The sequence below is a fragment of the Macaca nemestrina genome, chromosome 1 (assembly GCF_043159975.1).
Source record: "Macaca nemestrina isolate mMacNem1 chromosome 1, mMacNem.hap1, whole genome shotgun sequence".
In the NCBI taxonomy this organism is placed as follows: domain Eukaryota; kingdom Metazoa; phylum Chordata; class Mammalia; order Primates; family Cercopithecidae; genus Macaca; species Macaca nemestrina.
Genome location: NC_092125.1, coordinates 222956031 through 222981391, shown reverse-complemented (window position 1 = coordinate 222981391; position 25361 = coordinate 222956031). Strand labels below are relative to the sequence as shown.

General features: G+C 52.0%; 2 protein-coding genes across 2 annotated transcripts in view; both read right to left on the bottom strand.

The window, feature by feature from the left end:
• LOC105473145 (spermidine synthase) lies at positions 1 to 5380 on the bottom strand. The gene is made up of 8 exons (XM_011726785.3): positions 5134 to 5380; positions 4583 to 4703; positions 4159 to 4251; positions 2095 to 2248; positions 1479 to 1562; positions 1245 to 1390; positions 374 to 496; positions 1 to 297 (listed from the first exon to the last, which is right to left on the bottom strand). Exons 1-8 carry the CDS (start codon positions 5298 to 5300, stop codon positions 277 to 279), a joined length of 909 nt encoding a protein of 302 aa, XP_011725087.1. The 5' UTR covers positions 5301 to 5380; the 3' UTR covers positions 1 to 276.
• A 7995-nt stretch (positions 5381 to 13375) lies between these two features.
• The window catches only part of LOC105473147 (exosome component 10), a 30377-nt gene continuing 18391 nt past the window's right edge, over positions 13376 to 25361 (bottom strand). The window contains exons 15-25 of the mRNA XM_011726786.2: positions 24260 to 24310; positions 24024 to 24102; positions 23495 to 23601; positions 20599 to 20694; positions 20300 to 20371; positions 18424 to 18508; positions 16907 to 16980; positions 16063 to 16234; positions 15094 to 15155; positions 14457 to 14533; positions 13376 to 13511 (exon numbers count right to left, since the gene is read on the bottom strand). Of these exons, the coding sequence (XP_011725088.2) occupies positions 13481 to 13511; positions 14457 to 14533; positions 15094 to 15155; positions 16063 to 16234; positions 16907 to 16980; positions 18424 to 18508; positions 20300 to 20371; positions 20599 to 20694; positions 23495 to 23601; positions 24024 to 24102; positions 24260 to 24310 (906 nt within the window). The 3' untranslated portion in view covers positions 13376 to 13480. The remainder of the gene's footprint in view (positions 13512 to 14456; positions 14534 to 15093; positions 15156 to 16062; positions 16235 to 16906; positions 16981 to 18423; positions 18509 to 20299; positions 20372 to 20598; positions 20695 to 23494; positions 23602 to 24023; positions 24103 to 24259; positions 24311 to 25361) is intronic.

Here is a 25361-nt window from a genome sequence, read left to right as displayed (position 1 = left end):
TTTGCTATAAATACACGTGTTTGGTGAGTGAGGGGCAACGGAAGGCAGAGAGATGGCGCTGTACACAGCTGGTATAGGCTTGGAGGTGGAACGCCAGAGAGACAGACACACAGACAGTCCGCCTAGCAGGGCAGGCCGGGCAGCATTCTGGGGCTTGTAACACTTGGTTGGTGGGCGAGAGCCGGGAGGAGGTCTGGCCCAGGGCTAGAGGGGCCGAGGCACCCTGCAGGCTCCAAGGTCCGAGGTCCTGGGTGGCATCCGCAGTGGCACCTGGGCTCAGCTCACGTCATTCAGGGCCTGGAGGGACACGAGGCCAGTCAGGAGGGTGCTCTGGGTCCCTGGGTCCCCCCACCTGGCCCCACAGGCCACCCACCTTGCGGGCAAACTCGGGCAGCACGAAGGCGGCGCGGTGCACGTCGGAGTTATAGTACTTCAGCTGCATCTGTGCCACCTGCTGCTGCGTCAGCGGCTGCACCGGCTCCTGGAAGTTGGTGCTCTGGGGACCGGGCCAGGGCACATCAGGGGGGGCACTTTGTTGTTTTTTTTTTTTGAGATAGAGTCTCACTCTGTTGCCCACGCTGGAGTGCAGTGGCGTCATCTCAGCTCACTGCAACCTCTGCCTCCTGGGTTCAAGTGATTCTCCTGCCTCAGCCTCAGGTACACGCCACCACACCCAGCTAATTTTGTTTTTTGGGTTTTTTTTGTATTTTGAGTAGAGATGGAGTTTCTCCATGTTGGTCAGGCTGGTCTTGAACTCCTGACCTCAAGCAATCTGCCCGCCTCGGTCTCCCAAAGTGCTGGGATTCCAGGTGTGAGACACCGCGCCTGGCCTGGGGACGGCTCTTTTTTTTTATTTATTTTTTTTTGAGATGGAGCCTTTCTCTGTCCCCCAGGCTGGAGTGCAGTGGTGTGATCTCGGCTCCCTGCAAGCTCCGCCTCCCGGGTTCACGCCATTCTCCTGCCTCAGCCTCCCCAGCAGCTGGGACAACAGGCAAACGCCGCCGTGTCCGCCGTTTTGTATTTTTGTATTGTAAAAATACAAAAAATAATTTTTTTGTATTTTTAGTAGAGATGGGGTTTCACCGTGTTAGCCAGGATGGTCTCCATCTCCTGACCTCGTGACCGCCCGCCTCGGCCTCCCAAAGCGCTGGGATTCCAGGCGTGGCCACCGCGCCCGGCAGGGGAGGGCTCTTTATTTACGCCCACCTTCCCCCGACCCCCACCCGTGGGCGCCCCCATCTCACCGGGTTCTTGCTGCACAGCATGAAGCCGATCTGGCCGCTGGGGTAGGTGGGGATGGTGCAGTAGGCGTAGGCCACCACGGGGAACAGGGACTGGCAGAACTGCCGCATCTCCTTGATGAGGTCCAGGTGCAGCCACTGGCACTCGCCTGGGGGCCCCGAAGCATCAGCATCTGGCAGGGCCTGCCCTGCCCCGCCCCACCCGCCCCGCCCCACTGCCCCAGGCCTGTGGCTCACCCTGGCAGCAGAGGACACCATCTTCCTTGAGGGCCGTCTTCATAAGCTGGTAATAGGACTCCTTGAAGAGACTTTCGGCGGGGCCTGGGGAAGGATGGAGGGAGACACACTGAACACAGTCTGGCTGAGACCTCCAGGGCCACTCTTACCCCGCGACACAGACCCACACAGCTGCCAGGTGGCCAGAGCCAGGATCTGAACCCAGGTCTGTGGGTGACAGGCTCCACACCTGAGTCCCATTCTTGGGGGAGTGTCATTGGCACCACAGCAGAGGAACCTCTACCCCAGGCCTTGGTCTAAGACTAGAGCCTGCCCCCACTCCAGTGCTGACCAGTCCAGAGCAGAGGGGAGGCTGAAGAGGACACAGGGGCCTCAGTGTCCCAATGCCAGATCCCCACTCTCCTTGGGGCCCAGCTTGTGAACTCAGGGCAGTGGCCTGGCTCCTGCCTACTGTCCTGAGCCATGTTTCAGAGGGCAGGTAACAACTGAGAAGGGAAAAGTACAGCTCTAGTTCAAGGGGCAGGAGGCTGCTCTATCCTCGACTCTGAAGGCCTGGGGGAGGCTGACCTCCAGACCCGCAGCTGTCAGAAAACCCTGGGGCCCATCCGCTGCTTACCCATAGGGTCTGAGGAGTCAGTGATGATCACATCGAAGGCATCCTGATTCTGTTTCATGAACTCAAAACCGTCACCCACATGTAGGGTCAGCTTCGAGCTAGAGTAGCCAATGGCCATGCCTGGCAGGAACTTCTTGGAGACTTGGATGACATCCTGGAGGGGATGGGAGGGACCAGACTGGGCCAAGGGGCTGGGGGACCTGGAGCCAGACACAGCCACGTGGGACCCTCCAAGTGCCTCACAGGCAAGTGGCCTTGGCCAAGCCCTTCCTTTTTCTTTTTTTTTTTTTGAGACAGGATCTCACTCTGTGGCCTAGGCTGGAGTACAGTGGCATGGATCATGGCTCACTGCACCTTCGGCCTCCAGGGCTCAGGTGATCCTCCCACCTCAGCCTCCTGAGTAGCTGGGACTTCGAGTGTGTTCCATCATGCTCGGCTACTTTTTAAATTTTTGGTAGAGATGGAGTCTCCCTATGTTGCCTCGAACTCCTAGGCTAGAGGGATCCTCCCACCTCGGCCTCCGAAAAGCGCTAGGATTACAGTTGTGAGCCTCCACAGCTGGCCCCTTTCAGGAACCTCAGTTTATAATGTGTAAAGTGGGAAAAACTCTGGTACCTCTCTTTCTCCTCGAGAGCCGGCTCTTGCCTGTGGCTTGAGCTCCTCTCTCCCATCCCTACCCGCTCCTTCCAGACCAAATCACCCTGTCTGAGTGGCTTTCTTGTCCCTTCCTATTTATTTCTTTTCTTTTTTTTCTTTTTTGAGATGGAGTCTCGCTGTGTCACCCAGGCTGGAGTGCAGTGGCGCGATCTCAGTTCACTGCAAGCTCCGCCTCCCGGGTTCACGCCATTCTCCTGCCTCAGCCTCCCGAGTAGCAGGGATTACAGGCGCCTGCCACCATGCCCGGCTAATTTTTTGTATTTTTAGTAGAGACGGGGTTTCACCGTGTTAGCCAGGATGGTCTCGGATCTCCTGCCCTGGTGATCCACCCGCCTCAGCCTCCCAAAGTGCTGGGATTACAGGCGTGAGCCACCACGTCCGCCCAGTCAATATTTTTTCGAGACAGAGTCTTGCTTTGCTGCCCAGGCTGGAGTGCAGGGGCACGATCTCAGCTCACTGCAACGCAACCTCCTGCCTCAGCCTCCCAAGTAGTTGGAATTACAGGCGCATGCCACCAAGTCCTGCCATTTTTTTTTTTTTTTTTGTATTTTTAGTAGAGATGGAGGTTTCATCACGTTGGCCAGGCTGGTCTCAAACTCCTGACTTTGTGATCCGCCCACCTCAGCCTCCCAAAGTGCTGGGAGGCGTGAGCCACCATGTCTGGCCATTTGATGTCTCCTTTAACTAGGACATCAGCTCCTAGGGGGCAGGGACTGATCTGTCTACTACTGTCCCCGTACCCGGGCAACACCTGGCACGTAGCATGATTTTAGTGAGCAGCTACTGAGCATAAGGGGTAATGTACTAATAGTTGAGCTGTCTCTGGGCCCTGCCGGGGGATGAGATTAAAAATCAGCTTAAAAATCAGCTTAGTCGACTGGGCGGGATGGCTCACGCCTGTAATCCCACTACTTTGGGAGGCCAAGGCTGGCAGATCACCTGAGGTCACGAGGTCCAAGACCAGCCTGACCAACATGGAGAAACCCCATCTCTACTAAAAATATAAAATTAGCTGGGCATGGTAGCGCATGTCTGTAATCCCAGCTACTTGGGAGGCTGAGGTGGAAGAATTACTTAAGCCTGGGAGGTGGAGGTTGCAGTGAGCCAAGATTGTGCTACTGCACTCCAGCCTGGGCAACAAGAGCAAAACTCCGTCTCAGAAGAAAAAAAAAAAAAAAAATCTGCTTAGTCTTACTAAGAACTCGCCACGCAGGTGCCCTCACCACCTGCCAGGCTCTCTGCCATCTGGTTTTCCTACTGAACCCTCCCTGACCAGGTGTTTTCCAGATGGGGAAACAGGCCCCACCTGCCTTGCTCAGGGGCGTGCACCCATTTGAAGGGAACAGCTGGCCGGCGGGAGAACCAGGACTCAAACCCCCCCCCAATTGGCTCTATGCCGGCACTCACCTCGTCTATCTCACACTGGACCACAGACTCCACGGAGGGGTGCTTCACCACCTCACGCAGGACACCTCCATCTCCGCCCCCGATGATCAGCACCTGGGAGGAGGGGGCAGTAAAGGCAGGGGCCCTGGCAGAACTGGGCGCCCCCAGGACCCAGAAGCAGACCCCCTGGTCCCTCGGACCCACGGGCCTCATCATTTTCTACCCTCGGAAAATCTTTCGTGCTGGTGTCCCCTTTCCTGGAAGTTCCTTCCAGGGCTGCCCTAGGCTTCCGAGGCGGCGTCAGTGTCGGCCCCCACCTCTCTGCGGGACTCCCTGGCCTTGCTAGCCCTTTCTCTGACAACCGTGCAGGCAGCATCTGGGAAGAGTCCGGGGCACACCTGGGGCCGCCCCTCGTCCGGCACTGTTCCAGGGGACACTGGGGTACCTTTCGCGGGTTGGGGTGGCTGCAGAGAGGCAGGTTGGCGATCATCTCCTGGTAGGAGAACTCGTCCCTCTCCGTGCACTGGATGACACCGTCCAACACCAGCACGTTGCCATAGGTCTTACTGCGGGCGGAGTGACAGTCAGGGGCCTGGGTTCTCTGGGGTGGGGAAAACATACCCCAAGCCGCCCTGGGTGAGGAGGGTCTCCCCACCCCGCCTAGGGGTCCCAGGGGTGAGGAGCGGTGGTGACACGTGGCGAGGAACGGCAGGCGGGCCGCCGGGTGGAGGCTGGGTTGGGAACCGGGGTCTACTCGGGCTCTGACGTATCCCGAGGCTGACACGTGGAGCGGGGCGCAGACTCCGGCTCCCCCGCCCAAGAGGCCAGCCCGCAGCCCCAGCCCCAGCCCAGGGAGGCGGGGTGAGGGGTGGCGAGGGAGCCAGGGCAGGACGGGGTCCGGCCGGCTTGGGTCCCGGCGTGGAGGGGCCCGTGAGGCGGGCAGCAGGCGGCCTGGGCTGAGCCGAGGAAGCCGGCGCCCGCGGGCAGCGGCGGTACCTGCGGAAGACTAGGATGTCCTGGTAGCGCGAGCGCCGGTGGTGGAGCAGCTGCTCCACCTGCAGCGACAGGGCCTGGCCGGGCCACAGACTGCAGGTCTCGCGGAACCAGCCCTCGCGGATGGCGGCGGGGCCGGATGCAGCGGGGCCATCGGGGCCGGGCTCCATTGCGGGCAGGCGGGCGGGCGGCGCGGGGCGCGGGCCCGGGACTGCAGGCCGCGCGGAGCCGCAGCACAACGGGACCAGCTCCGCCCGCCGCCCGCGCCGCAACCTAACCCGGGCGCGGGGCGGGGCCTGCCGGCGGGGGCGGAACCCGCGCTCTCCAATGGCAAAGGGGCCTCGCCGAGCGCTCATTGGCCACCGGCACGCAGAGCGGCGCGGAGTGGCTGGGGGGCGCCGTCCGTCGGCGGCAGCAAGGTAGTGCGGCCCGCTGCAGGGGCCACGTGGGGCCCGGCCGGGGCCGGGCTGCCGGGCAGGGTTCCGGGGCGGGCTGGACCGGCGGAAGGGGTCTGGGTCCTTCCTCCGCCTCAACCAGCCGGGGCGGTGCACCACCGGCCTCTGCTCCCTTCTCGGGGTTGGGAAGCACCGAGGGCCGCTAGGGACTGCGGGACTCGGGCTTGGTGCGGAGTGCGAGAGCGCTGGGACGTGCGGATTCGGGAGTCAGCCTTTGGGCTGGAGACACGGGAGCGGGCAGCTACAGTGGGTTACGTTGTTGCACGGAGCGAGTAGAACGTATCCCTCGCTGCGTCCAAAATCTGGTTCCTTGTTGGATTTGAACAGATTATGTGGCTTGTCCGGGCGAACTGAGGGTTTTTATTTACTTGGAAAGAATCATCACAGTCCGCGAATTAACAAGCTGGATTTAGCCATTTTCCCTTAGTTCCTCTGAGCCATGAGCCTATGGCTGTTGAATACGAGAGAAGTGCTTTTCTAAACGAGTTTCTAAATTTACCAAGTGTCCAGGAAGAGGCCCAGAACATACATATTCAGCACCAGAAAAGACTGGCACGCAATTTTTCTTGACAAACTGGGTCTTGCTCCTTGAAGGGTGGGTGGGAATGTGCTTTCTGTTTTTATGAGAATGTCAAAGAACTTCTCAGAATCACATTAAGCATGCTAATTACCAAATATTAAATGCTAATTGTTCTACACGCAGTTCGAATGCCAAGGAAGATGAAACTGGTATAAGCTACTCTTGACATTATGTCAGGGATGGTTTTGACACGTTTTGCAGCCTCCGCCTGGAGGTGGGGAACGTTTCCTGTGTCGTCCCCAGAGCTGAGTAAGTGTTGTTTATCGGTGAGAGCAAGCCTCAAGCCTAGGCAACAATGTGCCTTGCTTGCCTTTAAGCCCCTTCTAAAGGGGAGGTAAACCAAGACCGCTAAAGAATTGCTAGGTGCCGCGATGGTTCACCCCGGTAATCCCAGCACTTTGGGAGGCCGAGGCGGGCAGATCACGAGGTCAAGAGATCAAGACGATCCTGGCTAACATGGTGAAACCCCGTCTCTACTAAAAATACAAAAGTTAGCTGGGCATGGTGGTGCGCGCCTGTAGTCCCAGCTACTCGGGACGCTGAGGCAGGAGCATCGCTTGAACCCGGGAGGTGGAGATTGCAGTGAGCCGATATTGCGCCACTGCACTCCAGCCTAGCCTGGCGACAGAGCGAGACTCCGTCTAAAAAAAAAAAAAAAAAAAAAATTATTGCTAGGCATAGGCTGGGCGCGGTGGCTCACGCCTGTAATCCCAGCACTTTGGGAGGCCAAGGCGGGTGGATCATCTGAGGTCAGGAGTTCAAGACTAGCCTGGCCAACATGGTGAAACCTCGACTCTACTAAAGATACAAAAAATTAGCCAGGGTGGGGGCGGACGCCTGTAATCCCAGCTATTCGGGAGCCTGATGCAGGAGAGTCGCTTGAACCCGGGAGGTGCAGGTTGCAGTGAGCCGAGATTGCGCCACTGCACTCCAGCCTGGTGACAGAGCAAAACTCCATCTAAAAAAAAAAAAAAAAAAAAAATTGCTAGGCAGCTGGGCACAGGGGCTCAGGCTTGTTAATACTAGGATTTTGGGAGGCCAAGGCAGGACCACTTGAGCCCAGGAGTTCCAGACCAGCCTGGGCAACATAACAAGACCCTGTCTCTAAAAAAAATAAAAAATAAAAAATGCTAGGCAACAGCTTCCATGGACTTGTTCCAGGAACAAAGATTATTCGTGAAAGGTCCACATAGTGGGTAAGAGTCAGTGTGTCCAGTGCTACAGGCTTGACTGGGTTCAACCCTGTACTTCGGTCAAGGTGTTCGCCTACCTTGCCTGTACTTCCTCGAAGACATTTCTGCCTCTGGATTGTAACTGCCTGTGTACTTGTCTGTGTTCCCTGAGCCAGATCATAAGCTCTGAAGCTGAGGATGGTGGCCATAGATGGCAGGCCTGCATGCAGCCAGGTGCCTTGTGGATCAGCTCGCTTTTAGGTGGTGAAGGACTGACCGTAGACGTGGCCCTGGCATTCCAGGGCACTGCATAGGGGCAAGTGGAGGGCCAAGTCCATCCCATCCCTTCTACAAGCTGGACAAAGCTGCTCCGGCATGTGGGTCCTCACATGACAAAGGCTCACACATTCACATCCTTTGTCTTCCTGTAGAGGGAGTGGAACTGAGGCCTCAGCCTCCAGCAGGAACAGAACTTGAGACCTCTGGGCCAGAGTGCACAGAGATTGCACAAACCTTCCAAGTTCAGAGAAGACCAAAACCCTGAATGACAGACAAAAAAGCCCCCAAATGTACAGCACTGTGAATCCAAAAATACCCCCTGACTTCAGGTCACGAGGAAGAAAAACTGATTTTGCCAGAAGTAGCCATTACTGCACAGCCCAGTTACAATCACAATTGACGTTAAAGTCAGGCCAGATGACTACAGAAGTCTACAGAAAAAAAACCAGGATTGGCCATGGGTGGTGGCTCACGCTTGTAATCCCAGCAGTTCAGGAGGCTGAAGGGGGCGGATCGCCTGAGGTCAGGAGTTCAAGACCAGCCTGGCCAATGTGGTGAAATTCCATCTCTACTAAAAATACAAAAATTAGCTGCCATGGTGGCACGCACCTGTCATCCCAGCCACTCGGGAGGCTGAGGCATGAGAATTGCTTGAACCCGGGAGGTGGAGGTTTCAGTAAGCCACAGTCGCACCACTGCACTCCAGCCTAGGTGACAGAGCAAGACCCTGTCAACAACAACAACAAAAAAACAAAAACAAAAAAACCAACACCAAAAATCAAAACAAAAAACAAAAACAAAAAAAACCAGGATTGAGAAAATCAGGCTTTAGCATGAAATGTTTCTCCCTAAAATTCAGACCAATGTACCTCAAAAATCCAGTTATAAAGCTTAAGTGTCTAGTGGGTTAACTATCCCACCCAAGCTCCTAAAAAGTGTCGTTATAAAAGGAAAAAGGGGAGACAGGGTAGAGGAGAGAAAGGTGAGCCAATGGCTGCTGTTCAAGGAAATGGTTTAAATGGGGCTGCCACGTGGTTATGTGTCTGTCACAAGAGGCTTGTTAGGCAGTTAGCACTTGAGTCATTTTTCTAGCCTTCCATTCAGCCAGGCAGACAGCTGTGGTTATGAGTGGGAACAATTTTGGCCATTACGTGGTGTGGCTTGGTTGAAAATGCCTATGGCAAGCTGCCTAAGGCACCACAAACAGCAGCATACCTCCTTGAGCACACAGCCTTCCTGCTCATAAATTCTCTCTACCTCCAACCCAGCCAGCCCTGCCAGATCCCTTTCCCTTCCTCTTGGAGCACAGGCCCAGCCATGGACTCCACTACTCAGTCACTGTACAGTTTCTGACCCACACACACCCCTTTATGTGCTCCCCATCCTCCTTCGTCCTGTCCCAGGTGCTCCCCAAGTGACCTGACATTGAGCTCCAGCTGTTCTTTGAACACCCGAAGACCATCATCTCTACCCCATGGCTCAAGAGTTCTGGATTTTGGGGTTGATGGATCAGTAAACCTGCGCAAACAGCATCTAGGGACTGACACTGGGTTGCGAACTTTTTATTTGGCAAGATTGACCATTTGAAAAGATCTTAAACTCCTGTCTAAGGTTCCTGTCTTTTAAAAAACAAACAGAAGGCTGGGCGCCATGGCTCAGGCCTGTAATCCCAGCACTTTGGGAGGCCAAGGTGGGTGGATTATCTGAGGTCAGGAGTTCAGGACCAGCCTGGCTAACATGGTGAAATCCCATCTCTACTAAAAATACAAAAATTAGCCAGGCGTGGTGGTGGGCGCCTGTAATCCCAGCTACTCGGGAGGCTGAGGTAGGAGAATTTCTTGAACCCAGGAGGTGGAGGTTGCAGTGAGCCAAGTTCGTGCCATTGCACTCTAGCCTGAACGACTGGAGAGGGAGACTCTGCCTCAAAAAACAAACAAACAAACAAAAACATCATTATAAAGACAAAACCAATATGGAAAACTTCCAAAGAAAGGGTGCAGCATTACTTCAACTCTCTGGGAGACTGTTTTCATTCGTCTCTAACCAGTGGTAAGACCAATGCACCCGCTCAGCCAGGCTCAGGCCTGTGGCTTCAGCTAACAGTGGTTCTCAAACTTCAGCAGGCAGAAGAATCATCAGGAGAGCCGGGTGAGCACAGCGGCCCCGGCAGCCTCCTGGCTCTGGGTGGCACTGGATTCTTTCTGACAAGCCCCCATCTGGGCTGTCAGAAACCTCCGCTTTGAGCAGCGCTGCCAGAGAGCTCTCTAGAAGTCCCTTGCTCCTGAGGGTCCAGTCCGAATGCCCCTTTCACGAGGCCTCTCAGGCCATCCTCAGTAGAAAAGAATTTCTCATTTTGGCCGGGTGCAGGGGCTCACGCCTTGCAATCCCAGCACTTTGGAAGGCTGAGGCGGGCGGATCACTTGAGGTCGGCCAATATGGTAAAACCCCGTCTCTACTAATTAGCTGGGTGTGGTGGTGGGCGCCTGTAATCCCAGCCACTTAGGAGGCTGAGGCAGGAGAATCGCTTGAACCCAAGAGGCAGAGGTTGCAGTGAGCCGAGATCGCGCCACTATGCTCCAGCCTGGGTGACAAGAGTGAGACTCTGTCTCAAAAAAAAAAAAAAAAAAAAAAAAAATTTCCACCTGTGAGGCCGGGTGCAGCGGCTCACGCCTGTAATCCCAGCACTTTGGGAGGCTGAGGTGAGTGGATCACCTGAGGTCAGGAATTCGAGATCAGCCTGACCAACATGGTGAAACCTCGTCTCTACTTAAAAATACAAAAATTAGCCGGGTGTGATGGCAGGTGCCTGTAATCCCAGCTCCTTGGGAGGCTGAGGCAGGACAACTGCTTGAATCTAGGAGGCAGAGGTTTCAGTGAGCCAAGATTGTGCCATGCCATTGCACTCTAGCCTGGGCAACAAGAGCGAAACTCCATCTCAGAAAAAAAAAAAAAAAATTCCACTTGTCAATTTTTTATAGCAGAGACTGCCATTTTTGGGCAGTGACTGTTCTTTGTCCTTCGATGTCTGTTCTTCCCAAATTCTATAATAGAACCCTGGGCTTTTAGCTGGACACATGGATGACTGAAATAATGACATTTCCTAATATCCCTTGCTGTGGTCATGTGACTAAGTTCTGACCAACGGGAAGTTGAAATGGGCAGTGTCCTATTCAAAGAGATTGGGTGCTCTTCTTTCCTCCTCCCAGCAGATGGGAATGAGAAAGTAATGGCTGGAGCAAGGGCAGCCACCCTGCATCATGAGGCAGCAGCCTTGTATTTGAGCTGAGGATGGTAAAACAATAGGAGTCTGTGTCTGATGATCATGAGCATCACACTAGCTCTGGACCAACTATATTTACAAAAGAGGAGGAAAATCATCTCTCTTGTTAAAAGTCACTCAAATCATCTCTCTTGTTAAAAGTTTGGCTTTTCTGTCATTTGCAATCAACCTAGTCCTAGCTAATACAAACTCCATCCTATCTTAGGACAAGGCTGTTCTCTGCTGTTCTGCTTGAATGGGAGCTCTCTGACAGCAGTGATGTGTGATTTAGTTTGGTACACCCCAAAGGGTATCATATACAGTTGGCAGTCTCAATACTTGGTGGGATGCATTTCAAAGAAAAAAGGTTCCTAGGTTAAGTATTTGTAAAAACCAAAGTAATGGCATTCTGTGCTTATTAGCCCATCTCAGGATTAAAATAAAATGAAATTCTAAAGAAATTATCAGAGGCCGGGCGCGGTGGCTCAAGCCTGTAATCCCAGCACTTTGGGAGGCCGAGACAGGCGGATCACAAGGTCAGGAGATCGAGACCATCCTGGCTAACACAGTGAAACCCCGTCTCTACTAAAAAATACAAAAAACTAGCCGGGCGAGGTGGTGGGCGCCTGTAGTCCCAGCTACTTGGGAGGCTGAAGCAGAAGAATGGCGTAAACCCAGGAGGCGGAGCTTGCAGTGAGCTGAGATCCGGCCACTGCACTCCAGCCTGGGTGACAGAGTAAGACTCCGTCTCAAAAAAAAAAAAAAAAAAAAAAAAAAAGAAATTATCAGAGATTGGGTCACAAATTTATACAAAGGTTCAGTGCTGCATTATTAAGAATAGTACCAAAAATGAAAACCTAAATGTTTAACAGTGGGGGTTGGCAAAACTAAATTTTAGATTGAGAAAAGTGTCACAATATAAACTTTCAAGGTGAAAAATGATAGAAACCTAAACCCAAGATATATTAAAAAGATGTATCTATATACACATAGCAAAAGTTTACAAGGAAATACAGCAAAATGTTAAAGATTATCTCAGTTGGGCGTGGTGGCTCATGCCTGAAATCCCAACACTGGGAGGACAAGATGGGAGGATCGCTTGAGGCCAAGAGTTCAAGACCAGCCTGGGCAACAGAGCAAGACCCCGTCTCTATAAAACATAAGAAAAATTACCCAGGTGTGGTGGCATGTGCCTGTAGTCTTAGCTATGTGGGAGGCTGAGGCGGCAGGATCACTTGTGCCTGGGAGGTCAAGGCTGCAGTTAGCCAAGATCACACCACTGCACTCCAGACTAGGCAACAGAGTGAGACCCTATCTCATAAAAAGAAGAAGAAAAAAACAAAAACAAAAACAAAAAACAAAACATCTTTGTGTGGCAGGACTACAGATGCTTAAAATTTTCTCTTTGTATTTTTCTTTTGTTTTTGAGAGAGTATTGTTCTACTGCCCAGGCTGGAATGCAGTGGTGTAATCTCAGCTCACTGCAACCTCTGCCTCCTAGGTTCAAGCGATTCTCCTGCCTCAGCCATCCGAGTAGCTGAGATTACAGGTGCTCACCATGCCTGGCTAATTTCTGTATTTTCAGTAGAGATGGGGTTTCACCATGTTGGCTAGGCTGGTCATGAACTCCTGACCTCAGGTGATCCGCCTGCCTCAGTCTCCCACAGTGCTGGGATTACAGGCATGAGCCACCACGTCCGACCTTGCATTTTACTATATTTCCCACATTTCCTGCAATGAACATGTTATTACTTCTATAATCAGAAAAAAAAAAAAAGTTGATTTTAAAAAAAAAAAGAACAGAACAGAGTAGAGAACAGGTCCTCAGGAGCCACTGCTAGCTCTAGGGCACCTTACCACTTCCTTTCCCGATGGCATTTTTTAACCAGGTGGCTCCATTCATGTTATTTGAAGGCTCGGGAAGGAAGTGAAACTGCCCAGAGAACCCTCTCCAAGTGGAGCGATGAACATCACAGCTTCTGCTTTGCAGGTGCTGCCACTTCTGAGTCCCAGCAATTTGTCTCATATTCCTCCTTGGGAGTGGCTCTGGATTTTTCTTTTTCTTTTTCTTTTTTTTTTTTTTGAGACAGAGTCTCGCCTTGTCGCCCAGGCTGGAGTGCAGTGGTGAGATCTCGGCTCACTGCAAACTCCGCCTCCCGGGTTCACGCCATTCTCCTGCCTTAGCCTCCCGAGTAGCTGGGACTACAGGTGCCCGCCACCACGCCTGGCTAATTTTTTGTATTTTTAGTAGAAAGGGGGTTTCACCGTGTTGGCCAGGATGGTCTCGATCTCCTGACCTCGTGATCCGCCCACCTTGGCCTCCCAAAGTGCTGGGATTACAGGTGTGAGCCACCGTGTCCAGCCAGCTCTGGATTTTTCTAGAAGTCACCATAACCCCTGGAACACACTCACCTGCCCAGACAGCTGAAGATGGTTGCCTGAACAGGATGGCAACCTGCCCAGAGCTGTGGCGGCAACAAAATAAAAGTCAGGAATCAGCTTTCTTCCAGGAAGAATATTTTTTAATGGTTTAAAAATACGTCTGTACAAAAGCAGCACTGGCATTTGGTGCTTCTGGTCCACGGGTGCCGCGTGTCTTCCAGGACTATCTCTGTGGCCAGTTGTACCTGAAGCCTCTGCAGAGACAGTGTAAAAACAACAGTTATTTCTTCTGGGTTGGCTGGATGTTCTCAGATGGTTTACAAAACGGTGCAAACCTTAATCATGCAGAACAGAGGGAGAATGGCTTGTTCAGGGGCCCCCGAGAACTCGACGGCCCACCAGAGTTGGCTGAGCTGAGCAGCATCTCGAGAAGGCAGACCTGTTCTTCCTGCCCCCGGGCAAGTCCCCTAACCTCAGGGTCAGCTTGATTATTAGGATTTTATGTTTTTAACAAAAACATTTCGCCAGGTGCAGTGGTTCACACCCGTAATCCAAGTACTCTGGGAGGCCGAGTTGGGAGGATCAACTGAGGCCAGGAGTTTGAGACCAGCCTGGCCAACATGGCAAAACCCCATCTCTACTAAAAATATAAAAACATTAGCCGGGCATGGTGGCAGGCACCTGTAATCCCAGCTACTCGGGAGGTTGAGGTGAGAGACTTGCTTGAACCTAGGAGGCGGAGGTTGCAGTAAGCCGAGATTGTGCCACTGCACTCCAGCCTGGGTGAAAGAATGAGACTGTCACAAACCAAAACAAAACCAAGTCAAACCACTCTTCAACAACAAGGATAACCCATACGTGCTTACTTTTTCCTCATTCCTAATAGGCTGGTCCAGGAAAATTTCGTAACTATTCACACCTATTTTCCCTGAGGTGACCCCAGGAAACACAGTAACTGGAAAGCCAGGAACAAGGGGCATCTGAGTCCTGGGGCGCAGTGCCTGGCTCTGTGATGTGTGGCACAGAGCAAATCACGTCCCGCCCTTGTTTTCCGAGTGGTGAGAGGGACCTGGCTGTGGGAGGTTCTCTGAGGCATCCTGGTTGAAGACCCCTGGGCACTCGATCCCCACTGACTGCACCATGCAGGGCAGGTGCTTTTTCACTGGGCTCCCTGGGCCACACCGCCATCCACCGCGTACCTGTCTGACTTTCCCGTCGGAAAGGACATGCTTTTGTTTCCCACCGACTGTTTAATTTTTTTGGCTGCAATGAATTTCTGGAAAGAAAAGAAACCGTTTAAGCTGGGTAGGCACCTTGACCACAAGATACACAGAAACACACACCTGAGCTCAGGGGGCCAAAGATTCTAGCAGCACAGGTGTGACTTTAGATTCCCTGCGAGAGGACGTTTCTGTGTCTCTGAAGGCAAAGTTGCTAGGATGCGCTGCAAGAGGAACAGGAGGGCCCCAAAGCAGCCCTGGCCCCGCGCCTGTGGAACCTGCAGCCATGCTGTTTCCCTGGCACCAGCACCAACACCCACGTGGGGCGAATGCAGGCTTGTGCTGGCCCCAAAGGGGGTGCTTTTGGCCTGCAGCTGTGGTTCCCATGGTAGCAAACACAGAATAACACCCTTTAAAACCACACGCCAGCTTTTACAGCCTCGTTTTATGAGTTGCCGGGGTAGCTGACGGGTATTGCCCGCGCTTGGGAAGAAATGAGGTGAGGAAAAAGATATGCAAAGGAATGGACTCCTGGATGGGCCTGTCTTCTCAGCAGAGGAGGAGGTCAAAAATAGGCGCCACGGGCGTGCTAAAATCCTCCAGGAACAGTTCTTACCTTGCCAGAAGGGGTCTGTTTATTTGGATCAAACTGAGAAGCAGCTTTGGATTTGCTGTTTCCTGCAAGGTAAGAGATGAGAGAGACCTGCGGTCAGGTCAATGAGTTACCAGGCATCACAGGCTCACAGCGAGGCCGGGACCACGACACTCAGGCAAGCCTTGGCTGTCAGAGCGCAACCCCTGTCACAATGAGGGGCTGCGGCTCGTGGCTCATGTAAATGAATACATGGTGATCCTGGTCCCTGTGGGCAGTCTGAAGACCAGGCCTGTTTCTCTCGGCTCTAGTCGCAGGGACGTTAGGGGCAGGTGGCTACAGCAGTGGCCCCTGCACATAAGGAAGTCCATTCTGATCTCTGTGCTGGGTGATGCCGTCAGGAACTCGGGCTCTGAGGCGACACTCCTGTATAAAGGGCCACTGTGTGGAATGGCCTCTGCGCTCTCTTTTCCAAAGGAGCATGTTGTGCCAAAGGCTGCTCGAGTCGGGAATGCCATCTGGAGCCCCTTTGAAGCAGATGGACTCTCATAGCCCCAGCACCCATAGGGGTTCATGTCATAGGTTTTGAGATTTTTCAACAAACAAAATCCTCAGTGTGTGTGTGTGTGTGTGTGTGTGTGTGTGTGTGTGTGTGTGTGAAAGAGAGAAAGAGAGAGAGAGAGAGAGAGAGAGGGTTTATGGGCACAAGTTACAGTGAGGAAGGATGGAGCCCTGGTCACAATGGAAGTGACAGGTGATCTTACTAACCCACCATGGAGGCCACCAAGAGAGTGAGCTCCAGTGGAGGAGGTGGCAACGAGGCTGCAGGCGACTGTCCACATTGCCACGGCCTCTCTGGACTACTCCAACAATTCCTGGCGAGCGCCATGCCTTGCGCAGGGCTCACTTGGCCCCTACGTTGCAGTCTCTTTCTGGCTTCCTCCCCTCTCACGCACACAGATGCCCCCCTATGGGGCCCCAGTACTTCCTCACCAGCAAAAGCCTTGAAGTCTGACTGGCTGTAGTCATAAGGCGTAAACTCTTTTTCTGGCGGCTCCAGGTCCTTTGGCTTCTTGGAAATTTTGAGTCGTTTCTTCTCTTGTTTCTGTTCTGTGGTCCTTGGGTCACTTGTTGCTCGCTCTCTCTTCTTTGCAGCATTTTCTAGCTGTAGATCAGGAACAGATGTGGAGGAGGAACAGGGAGACACATGGGACAGGGAACCCCGCCGGCCTCAGCAGTAGCTGGGATCCAGCTGCCTAAGTGGTAAGAAGAACTGTCAGTGGTGGGAAGAGGAGCTATGGCTGGAACTTCGGACCAACACTCAGGGTCAGCTGAAACCAATTCCTCACTGGACAATGACATGAGGTCATTTAAGAAAGGCAAGCAGGCCAGGTGCAGTGGTCATGCCTATAATTCCAGTGCTTTGGGTGGCCAAGGTGGGAGGACTTCTTTAGGCAGTCTGAGACCAGCCTGGGCAACACAGCAAGACCTCTATCTCTACAGAAAAATGAAAAAAAATGTAGCCGGGCATGGTGGTGCGTGCTTGTAGTCCTAGCTACTTGGGAGGCTGAGGTGGGAGGATCGTTTGAGCCCAGGAGTACAAGGCTGCTATGAGCTATAATCGCACCACTGTACTTCAGCCTGGGCATCAGGGTAAGAGTAAGACCATGTCACTATTATTTTTTTAAAAAAAGGAAATTAAAAAAGAGGTGAACTGAAAAGAAGTCAGGACTTAATATAAAGCATAGGGCAAGCCCCCTAAGATACCCAAGGAAGATCCTGACCACAAGGAGGGGCATCGTTTTTCAAAGGAAAAAGGAGAAAGGCTGGCACGTACCGCGACCTGCTGTCGGACGGAGATGGCCTGTTCTGCTGCAGCTTTGCACGCCTCCTTTGCCTGTTCCCGGGCAGCTGCAAGGGAGAGAACTGTCTCTGGAGTTGCTGAATCCAGCAACCACCCTCCTCCATCTCCATCCTCCTCCGACTTGGCCTAGCCACAGGGGTTGTCATGGCTGATCCCTCCTCCCTCGCAGCTCCCTGGTCCCGCATCTCCGCAGGACAGGCTGCCTCAGGGCTCAGGCTCAGGTGCGCTGTGCACCTTCACCTACACTTGAGCTGATTCTCCCTGGCCCTGGCTGCTCCTGTCCTGTGAACCCAAATGCTCAGTGGCCTGTGGACCTGAGGGCGTTTAACAGGATCATCACCATCACCATAGTGGACAAGCTGGCTCAAACCAGCTACTTTGGCTGCCAGCAACTCTAGCTTTCCAGCTGCTCAGGACAAAATCTTCATCCAAGACTCCCTCCTTTAGGCCGGGCGCGGTGGCTCAAGCCTGTAATCCCAGCACTTTGGGAGGCCGAGACGGGCGGATCACGAGGTCAGGAGATAGAGACCATCCTGGCTAACACGGTGAAACCCCGTCTCTACTAAGAAATACAAAAAATAGCTGGGCGAGGTGGCGGCGCCTGTCGTCCCAGCTACTCGGGAGGCTGAGGCAGGAGAATGGCGTGAACCCGGGAGGCGGAGCTTGCAGTGAGCCGAGATCCGGCCACTGCACTCCAGCCTGGGCGACAGAGCCAGACTCCGTCTCAAAAAAAAAAAAAAAAAAAAAGACTCCCTCCTTTCTCTCACCTGCCACATCCACCTCATCCTCAAATGCTGTCAGCTTTGCTACGGGACAGATCCAGGCTCTGATAGTTTCTCGCCACCTCTTCTGCTCCCACGCTGGTCTCAAGGCCACTGTTCCCTCTTGCCTGGGCCACTGTCATGTCTCCTCTCCCTTCCTGGGTTCCCATCCTGTCGCCTATCGTCTGCTCTTGACACAGCAGCCAGAGGGCCACATGTCAGTCACTTCCCACCCAGTGTCTGCTCAGCACCCTCCTGGCTTCTGAACTCAGAGTAAAAGGCAGCATCATCCTGTGGGCCCCTGCCGGCTCCTTCCCCATTTCCTGCTCTTCTCTACCCGCTCTGCTCATGCAGGCCCACTTGCTGCTGCTGAGCATGCCTAGTGAACTACCCTCAGGGCCTCTGGGCTCGCTGTGCTGTGCTCCAGAACTCTTCTCTAGCTCACTGCAGGTCTCGTCAATGTCACATTCATTAGACTGCCTTCTCCAACCACCGTCGAGACAGCTACAGCACCCCCCCAGCACTCCCCACCCATCTCTCTGCACAGCGCCAGCTGCCATCTGCCAGGATAGACACTGATTGGCCACCATCCCTCAGCAGAAGGGAAGCCCCACAGAGCAGGGGCTGTGCCTACTTCATTCACAGCCGTATCCAGCACGTGGCTGAAACAGCTGATGTGCAACAGCCGTCCTTTAACAGCTGACTGAGTTACAAGGAAGTGAGTGCTACCTGTTTGCTCAGCTGCCTTCTTCTTGACAGTTTCTTTAGAGTCTTTTTGTACTTGCACCTGGGCCAGCTTCCAACGGTTGCTGATCTATAATGAAAGCAAATATAACAAAAAAAACCCTCCAAAGTCAGCCACCCAAGTCTGTCTTACTTTTCATGAGATGATGTAGGGCAGGTTAACCTAAGAAGTACACACATTCTAAGTCATAAGTTTCAAATCTAAGGGCATGAAAAACAAATTTCATGCTGGCTTTATTGCTAAAATCGCTATTAAGGGGGACAAAGTGCTACTGTCCTCCAGGCACTGGGCCATCCGTCATCTCGTTCAATCTCTCTGTAACCCTGGGACAAAGGTACTGTCATCACCCTCTCTTTAGAGATGAGCAAACAGGCTCGGGGAGACTAAATAACTTGTCCAAGGAACACGGTCAGTAAATGACAGAGGCAGACTCAAGGCTGGGCTTCCACAAGTCTGCTGTGTTTCCTTATGACACCCCACTGACCTATGGCGTTACAACACATGGAGGTGACACTGGGCATAACACACGGGACGTGCGGTTGTTCAATGTGCCACAACCCATCAGAGGAAAAGAGGAGAGGAGGCAGAAGCCCCACCTGATTCCCCATTTCTTTTTTTTTTTTGAGACGGAGTCTGGCTCTGTCGCCCAGGCTGGAGTGCAGTGGCCGGATCTCAGCTCACTGCAAGCTCCGCCTCCCGGGTTTACGCCATTCTCCTGCCTCAGCCTCCCTAGTAGCTGGGACTACAGGCGCCCACCACCTCGCCCGGCTAGTTTTTTTTGTGTTTTTTTAGTAGAGACGGGGTTTCACCGTGTTAGCCAGGATGGTCTCGATCTCCTGACCTCGTGATCCGCGCGTCTCGGCCTCCCAAAGTGCTGGGATTACAGGCTTGAGCCACCGCGCCCGGCCTGATTCCCCATTTCTAAAAATAGCAAGCTAACTCAGGGACAGGGACAGGGCTAGGGCCAGGGGACCTGTCGGTTTTGCCTAACACAAGAGTTCTGCTGCCACACAGAGGGAGCCAGTCACTCATGTCATCAGAATAGAGGCTTCCTGCAGGGAAGAAGGAGGCTGCGAACCATAGTTCACGTGCTGGCTCCCGGAAATATCTCAAGGGGGTCTAGGGGAGGTGTGTTCTCATCCTTACTCATAATGCTGGTAAAAACAAGCCAGATAAGATAGAGTGTTTTAAAATTAAAGCTGTCACCTTTAAGATCCTTAAAGTAACAGACATCTGTAAAAATGCATCAAGCTGTATACTTAATATTTGTGTACTTTACTACATATAGATTAAACCTCAATTAAAAAACCGCAAGTGAAGATTTGTTTCTTACAAGGTTTCCCAGTGCTTTTAAGAATCTCACTGAAGTTCTGGACCCTTTCCCTAGAAACAACGCTAGAAAATAAAGGGCTTTTGCCTTCATTGTCAGGGGATTCACAGATGAGATGGACTTGTCTACAACAGAAACCTGGTCTGAATAATTAGGAAATCCCCTTTTCTTAGAAAGTCTCTTTTAGGGCCAGGCGCAGTGGCTCACGCCTGTAGTCCCAGCACTTTGGGAGGCCGAGGCGGGTGGATCACCTGAGGTCAGGAGTTCGAGACCAGCCTGGTCAACATGGTGACACCCCATCTCTACAAAAATTAGCCGGGCATGATGGCAGGTGCCTGTAATCCCAGCTACTCGGGAGGCTGAGGCAGAAGAATTGCTTGAACCTGTGAGGTGGAGGTTGCAGTGAGCCGAGATCGTGCCACTGCACTCCAGCCTGGGTGACAAAATGAAACTCCGTCTCAAAAAACAAAAAAAAAAAAACAAATAACAACAAAAAAGTCTTTTTTAGAACAGGTGACAAGTCCACTTACTTCATAGATTTTTGTTGATGGATCGAACTTCGCTGCCTGAGAGACGGCACGGTGTCCTAGTGAGGGCAGAAACTGGAGGAAGGAAACGGCTGTGTGAAACGTTGCTGGGAACGGAATCTAGGCCCACAGCGCAGAGGTGCTCAGATGGGGGGCTGCTGGTGCCATGTCAGCGTCTTTGCCTGGACACCAGGGCAGCTGACACACTGGCTTCAGAGGCTTCCTTCCCAGGTGAAAGCATGTACAGCTGTAGGCATCTCTATATATCCTGTCAGCCCTGAGTACACAAAACTACGACTCACCATTCTAAATGGATTTTCAAAGGACTCCATGATGTTCTGGGCTTTTTTCTGTGCAATTGTCAATGGACCCTTTTTATTGTCTTCAGCACTAGGTTCCTGCAGGGACAGACAAAAAAATGATCACTAATAACCATGATCATCTGTGACATCAAGACGCAAGCAAGACAGCAATAGTGAATAGTGATTTTTTTTTGTTTTTGGAGACAGAGTCTCGCTCTGTTGCCCAGGCTAGAGTGCAGTGGTGTAATCTGCAACCTCCATCTCCTGCATTCAGGTGATTCTCCTGCCTCAGCCTCCTGAGTAGGTGGGATTATAAGCACGTGCCACCATGCCCGGTTAATTTTTGTAGTTTTAGCAGAGACCAAGTTTCACCATATTGGCCAGGCTGGTCTTGAACTCCTGACCTGAAGTGATCCACCCGTCTTGGCCTCCCAAAGTGTTGGGATTACAGGCATGAACCACCGCACGCACCCAGCCAGTAACAGTGATATTAATACCAATGGCTAAGGCTAATTTTTCATGCACTGTCCTATGTATAAGGCGTTGTGTCTGCAACAGCACCCAGTAGCATTTCAATATCAATGTGCTGGATCAGTGAATTCTCACCATGTCCTCATAGCCAGCCTATGTGGTGGTATTACTCTCACCACCTTACAGAGGAGGAAACTGAGGCCTACAGAGGTTGTGACAGTCTTTCAGAGGCTTGCAGTGAATATGAGCAGACCAAGGATTTAAACCCAGCATGGTCTGGCTCTAGAATATGAGGTCTTAATTGATGCCTGAAATTTATTTTATGTATGTATGTATGTATTTTTTTGAGATAGAGTCTTGCTCTGTTGCCCAGGTTGGAGTGCAGTGGTGTGATCTCTGCTCACTGCAACCTCTGCCTCCCCGGTTCAAGCGATTCTCCTGACTCAGCCTCCCGAGTAGCTGGGATTACAAGCATGCACCACAACCCCCGGCTAATTTTTGTGTTTTTAGTAGAGACAGGGTTTCACCATGTTGGCCAGGCTGGTCTCAAACTCCTGACCTCAGGTGATCTGCCCACCTTGCCCTCCAAAAGTGCTGGGAGCCACCGCACCATGCCTGAAATTTAATATTACATACCTTTACAGGGAATCATTGAAATTACGCAACAAAATGCTGCTTCCAACTGGGTTCATAAATATGTGCTATCCTTTTGCTTCATTTGTAATTATGCCCCTCTGCAACACAGATTGTGGGGAGACCACAGCCTCCTTTACCCCAAACAGCACTTCCGTATCAAAGCAGCCCAGAGTTCATGCTAACATGTGTAGCTAATAAATTACCTTCATGACTCAAATTAGCTCTGAAGTCAACTAAAGCACCTCATATTTTCTCATTAACTGCTAAAGCAAGGCCCAATCTAGATTTATGAGATTAAGTTAAAAACAAAAGTCAAGCCCGGGCCACATGGTGAAACCCCATCTCCACAAAACATACAAAAATTGGCTGGGCATGGTGGCACATGCCTGTAGTCCCAGCTACTCGGGAGAAGGCTGGGGCAGAAGGATTGCTTGAGCCCAGGAGGCAGAGGTGGCAGTGAGCCAAGATGGTGCCACTTGTACTCCCACCTGGGTGACAGAGTGAGATCCTGTCTCAAAAAAAAAAAAAAAAAAAAGCCGGGTGTGGTGGCTCATGTCTGTAATCCCAGCACTTTAGGAGGCTTAGGCAGGTAGATCACCTGAGGTCAGGCATTCGAGACCAGCCTGACCAACATAGCGAAACCCCGTCTCTATTAAAAATGTAAAATATTAGCTGAGTGTGGTGGCGGGTACCTGCAATCCCAGCTACTAGGGAGGCTGAGGCAGGAGAACGCGTGAGCCAAGATGGTGCCATTGCACTCCAGCCTGGGCGACAAGAGCGAAACTCCATCTCAAAAAAACAAACAAAGGCCGGGCACGGTGGCTCAAGCCTGTAATCCCAGCACTTTGGGAGGCCAAGGTGGGCAGATCACAAAGGTCAGGAGATCGAGACCACAATGAAACCCTGTCTCTACTAAAAATACAAAAAATTAGCCAGGCACGGTGGCGGGCGCCTGTAGTCCCAGCTACTCAGGAGGCTGAGGCAGGAGAATGGCGTGAACCTGGGAGGCGGAGCTTGCAGTGAGCCGAGATCGTGCCACTGCACTCCAGCCTGGGCGACAGAGCGAGACTCTGCCTCAAAAAAAAAAAAAAAAACAAAAACAGACAAAACAAACAAACAAAAAAAGTGAAACAGCTGGGTGCAGTGACTCATGCCTGTAATCCCAGCTACTCGGGAGGCTGAGGCAGGAGGAACATTTGAGCCTCAGAGGGAAAGGCTGCAGTGAGCCATGATCGTGCCACTGCATTCCAGCCTGGGTGACAGAACAACATTGTATCCAAAAAAAAAAAAAAAAAGGGTTTCAAAAGCGTTCCTCTTCTTCACTGAAAGCACACATATGTGATGCTGGGGTCAGGCAGAAAGCTACGGGCAGTGCACATTCTACAGTTCGTCGGACAGCACACCTACGCCACCCAAGATGGGCATCCAGGTGAACCGTTTTTCCGCAGCCATCGCTGCAGCTTGTCAACAAAGTCCTGCTTGTATGTTCTCTTAGCGCAAGCCCTCCTCCTACTAGGTGCTGTTCGACAACAGGACGTCAGCCTTTCCCTGAAGATTTCTTCACACACAGAGCTCAGAGAATCCTCCATCCACGACCCCAGACCACCTCCTCCAGAGTGGTCAGTGTCACCTTGCTCATCGGTCTCTGTGCCTCTCCCAGCACTGCTGGGTTTTGCTCTCAGCATTAGTCTTCGAGTGTAAGCAACACTCCAGGCAGACGACTTGCTGGATAAACCCAGTAAACCCCAGGGGGTCCTCATCACCTCAGTGAAGTTTCCGTGCTACTCACATTAAATAACGTGATGACAGCTCTGGCAATCAGGCATGTGGTACCCAGCAAGTTATCTTCTTTTTCTTCAGGGAAGAGGCTCGCCTGCTTCTGAACTGGCACAGATCCTAGAGGAGCAGAAGATAATAAGGTCAAAGCCTACAGAATTTTATTTTGTTTGTTTATTTTTTCTTTTTGAGATGGAGTTTTGCTGTAGTCCCCTAGGCTGGAGTGCAATGGCACAATCTTGGCTCACCGCAACCTCCGCCCCTTGGTTCAAGTAATTCTCCTGCCTCTGCCTCCTAAGTAGCTGGGATTATAGGCATGCGCCACCACGTCCAGCTAATTTTTGTATTTTTAGTAGAGATGGGGTTTCACCAAGTTGTCCAGGCTGGTCTCAAACTCCTGACCTCAGGTGGTCCACCCGCCTCAGCCTTCCAATATGCTGGCATTACAGGCATAAGCCACGCCTGGCCAAGCATACAGAATTTGAGACAAGGTAGCTGTGCCCCAACCTCTTCAGGACAGTCAGGAGGGCTCTCAACTTTACCATTGGTTGGGATGATTGGATAGCCATCCGGAGGGGCATGGGAGCAGTCGTGAGGTCCAAAGAGAACATTCTCCAATCTCTGCATCAAAAAGACACCAGCAGGCTGGCATGTAAAACGTGCAAGCCAGCAGTAGCTTTCTGCCAGCTGTCAGCACAGGCCTCTGTCAGAGGTATACTTGCACTGGCCGTGACTGACGTCTTCCCTCCCGGGGAAGAAAATGGATCCAACACTCTACCTCGGCACTGGGCAGCGGTCCGCTCTTCTTCACTCCGGCTGCAACTTCAGACTAACAATAAAAACAAAGAGAATTGGGGAAAGTTGCCCAAACGCCTCAAGTCCAACCCCCAGTCCCCAGCGCTGACTGTGTTCCTTCCCCAGCCTGTTTCTCAAGAGCCTGGAGGTTTTCTTTCCTCTCTTCACTCTTTACAGTGCCTGGCACGATAATTATTTGGTGCTCAATAATTACTTGTAGAATGAAAGAATAAAGCTCTTTATCATGACTAAGCACAATAGGAAGGATTCCAAAGAGCTTGAAAAAGACTCTTCTCTAGTAATCAAGGTCTCTCTTTACTTGGACAAAGCACAAAGCTTACAAAACATTTTTAACATAAAAATTGCAAATGTGGGGCTAGCAGGTGGCTCATAACTGTAATTTCAGCACTTTGGGAGGCCAAGCTGGGAGGACGTCTTGAGCCCAGGGGTTCAAGACCAGTCTGCGAAACACAGCAAGACCCATCTCTATAAAAAATTTAAAAAAAACTGAGCTGGGTATGGTGGTGTGTGCCTGTGGTCCCAACACCACTTGAGCCTAGCAGATGGAGGCTACAGTGAGCCATGATTGTACCACTGCACTCCAGCCTGGGTGACAGAGCAAGACCCTGTCTCAAAACAACAACGACAAAAAAACCAAAAGAAAACTGGATGCCATTGTCATCATTTGCTATGAAGTCCCATCAATCTTTTCCTCTGATGCTTCCTATACCTGTTTTTTCCCTTTCAGTCTGTGATTCCTCACTTATTTAGGGAGCTATCACTTCATATCTGGGCCACTGCCAGGCTCCCAAAACTAGCTCCCTCTGCTGAGGTCACCACTCCATCTCACTCCACCAGATTAACTGCCTTAGAACAGTGAATTGGCCCAGTTACCAGACAGTACTTGCTGCTGAATCATCAAAGCTAAGGTCATAAAATAAAAAGAATGAGTTTTCATATAAATAAAAAGATAGTTTTCAACTATCATAAAAAAAAAAAAGCAGCTAAATTTATCAAGATACACACACTGGATTTCCCAAGCCCTATTATTTCCTTAGGGTTGTTTAGATGGATACCAGCTCATG

Excerpts from the sequence above, each read along its gene's own strand:
- LOC105473145 (XM_011726785.3), bottom strand. The coding sequence starts at position 5,300 with ATGGAGCCCGGCCCCGATGGCCCCGCTGCATCCGGCCCCGCCGCCATC. Across the intron at positions 2,249-4,158 it reads TCCAGTGTGAGATAGACGAG|GATGTCATCCAAGTCTCCAA; the intron begins GTGAGTGCCGGC and ends CATCCCCTCCAG. Across the intron at positions 1,563-2,094 it reads TGACTCCTCAGACCCTATGG|GCCCCGCCGAAAGTCTCTTC; the intron begins GTAAGCAGCGGA and ends ATCCTTCCCCAG.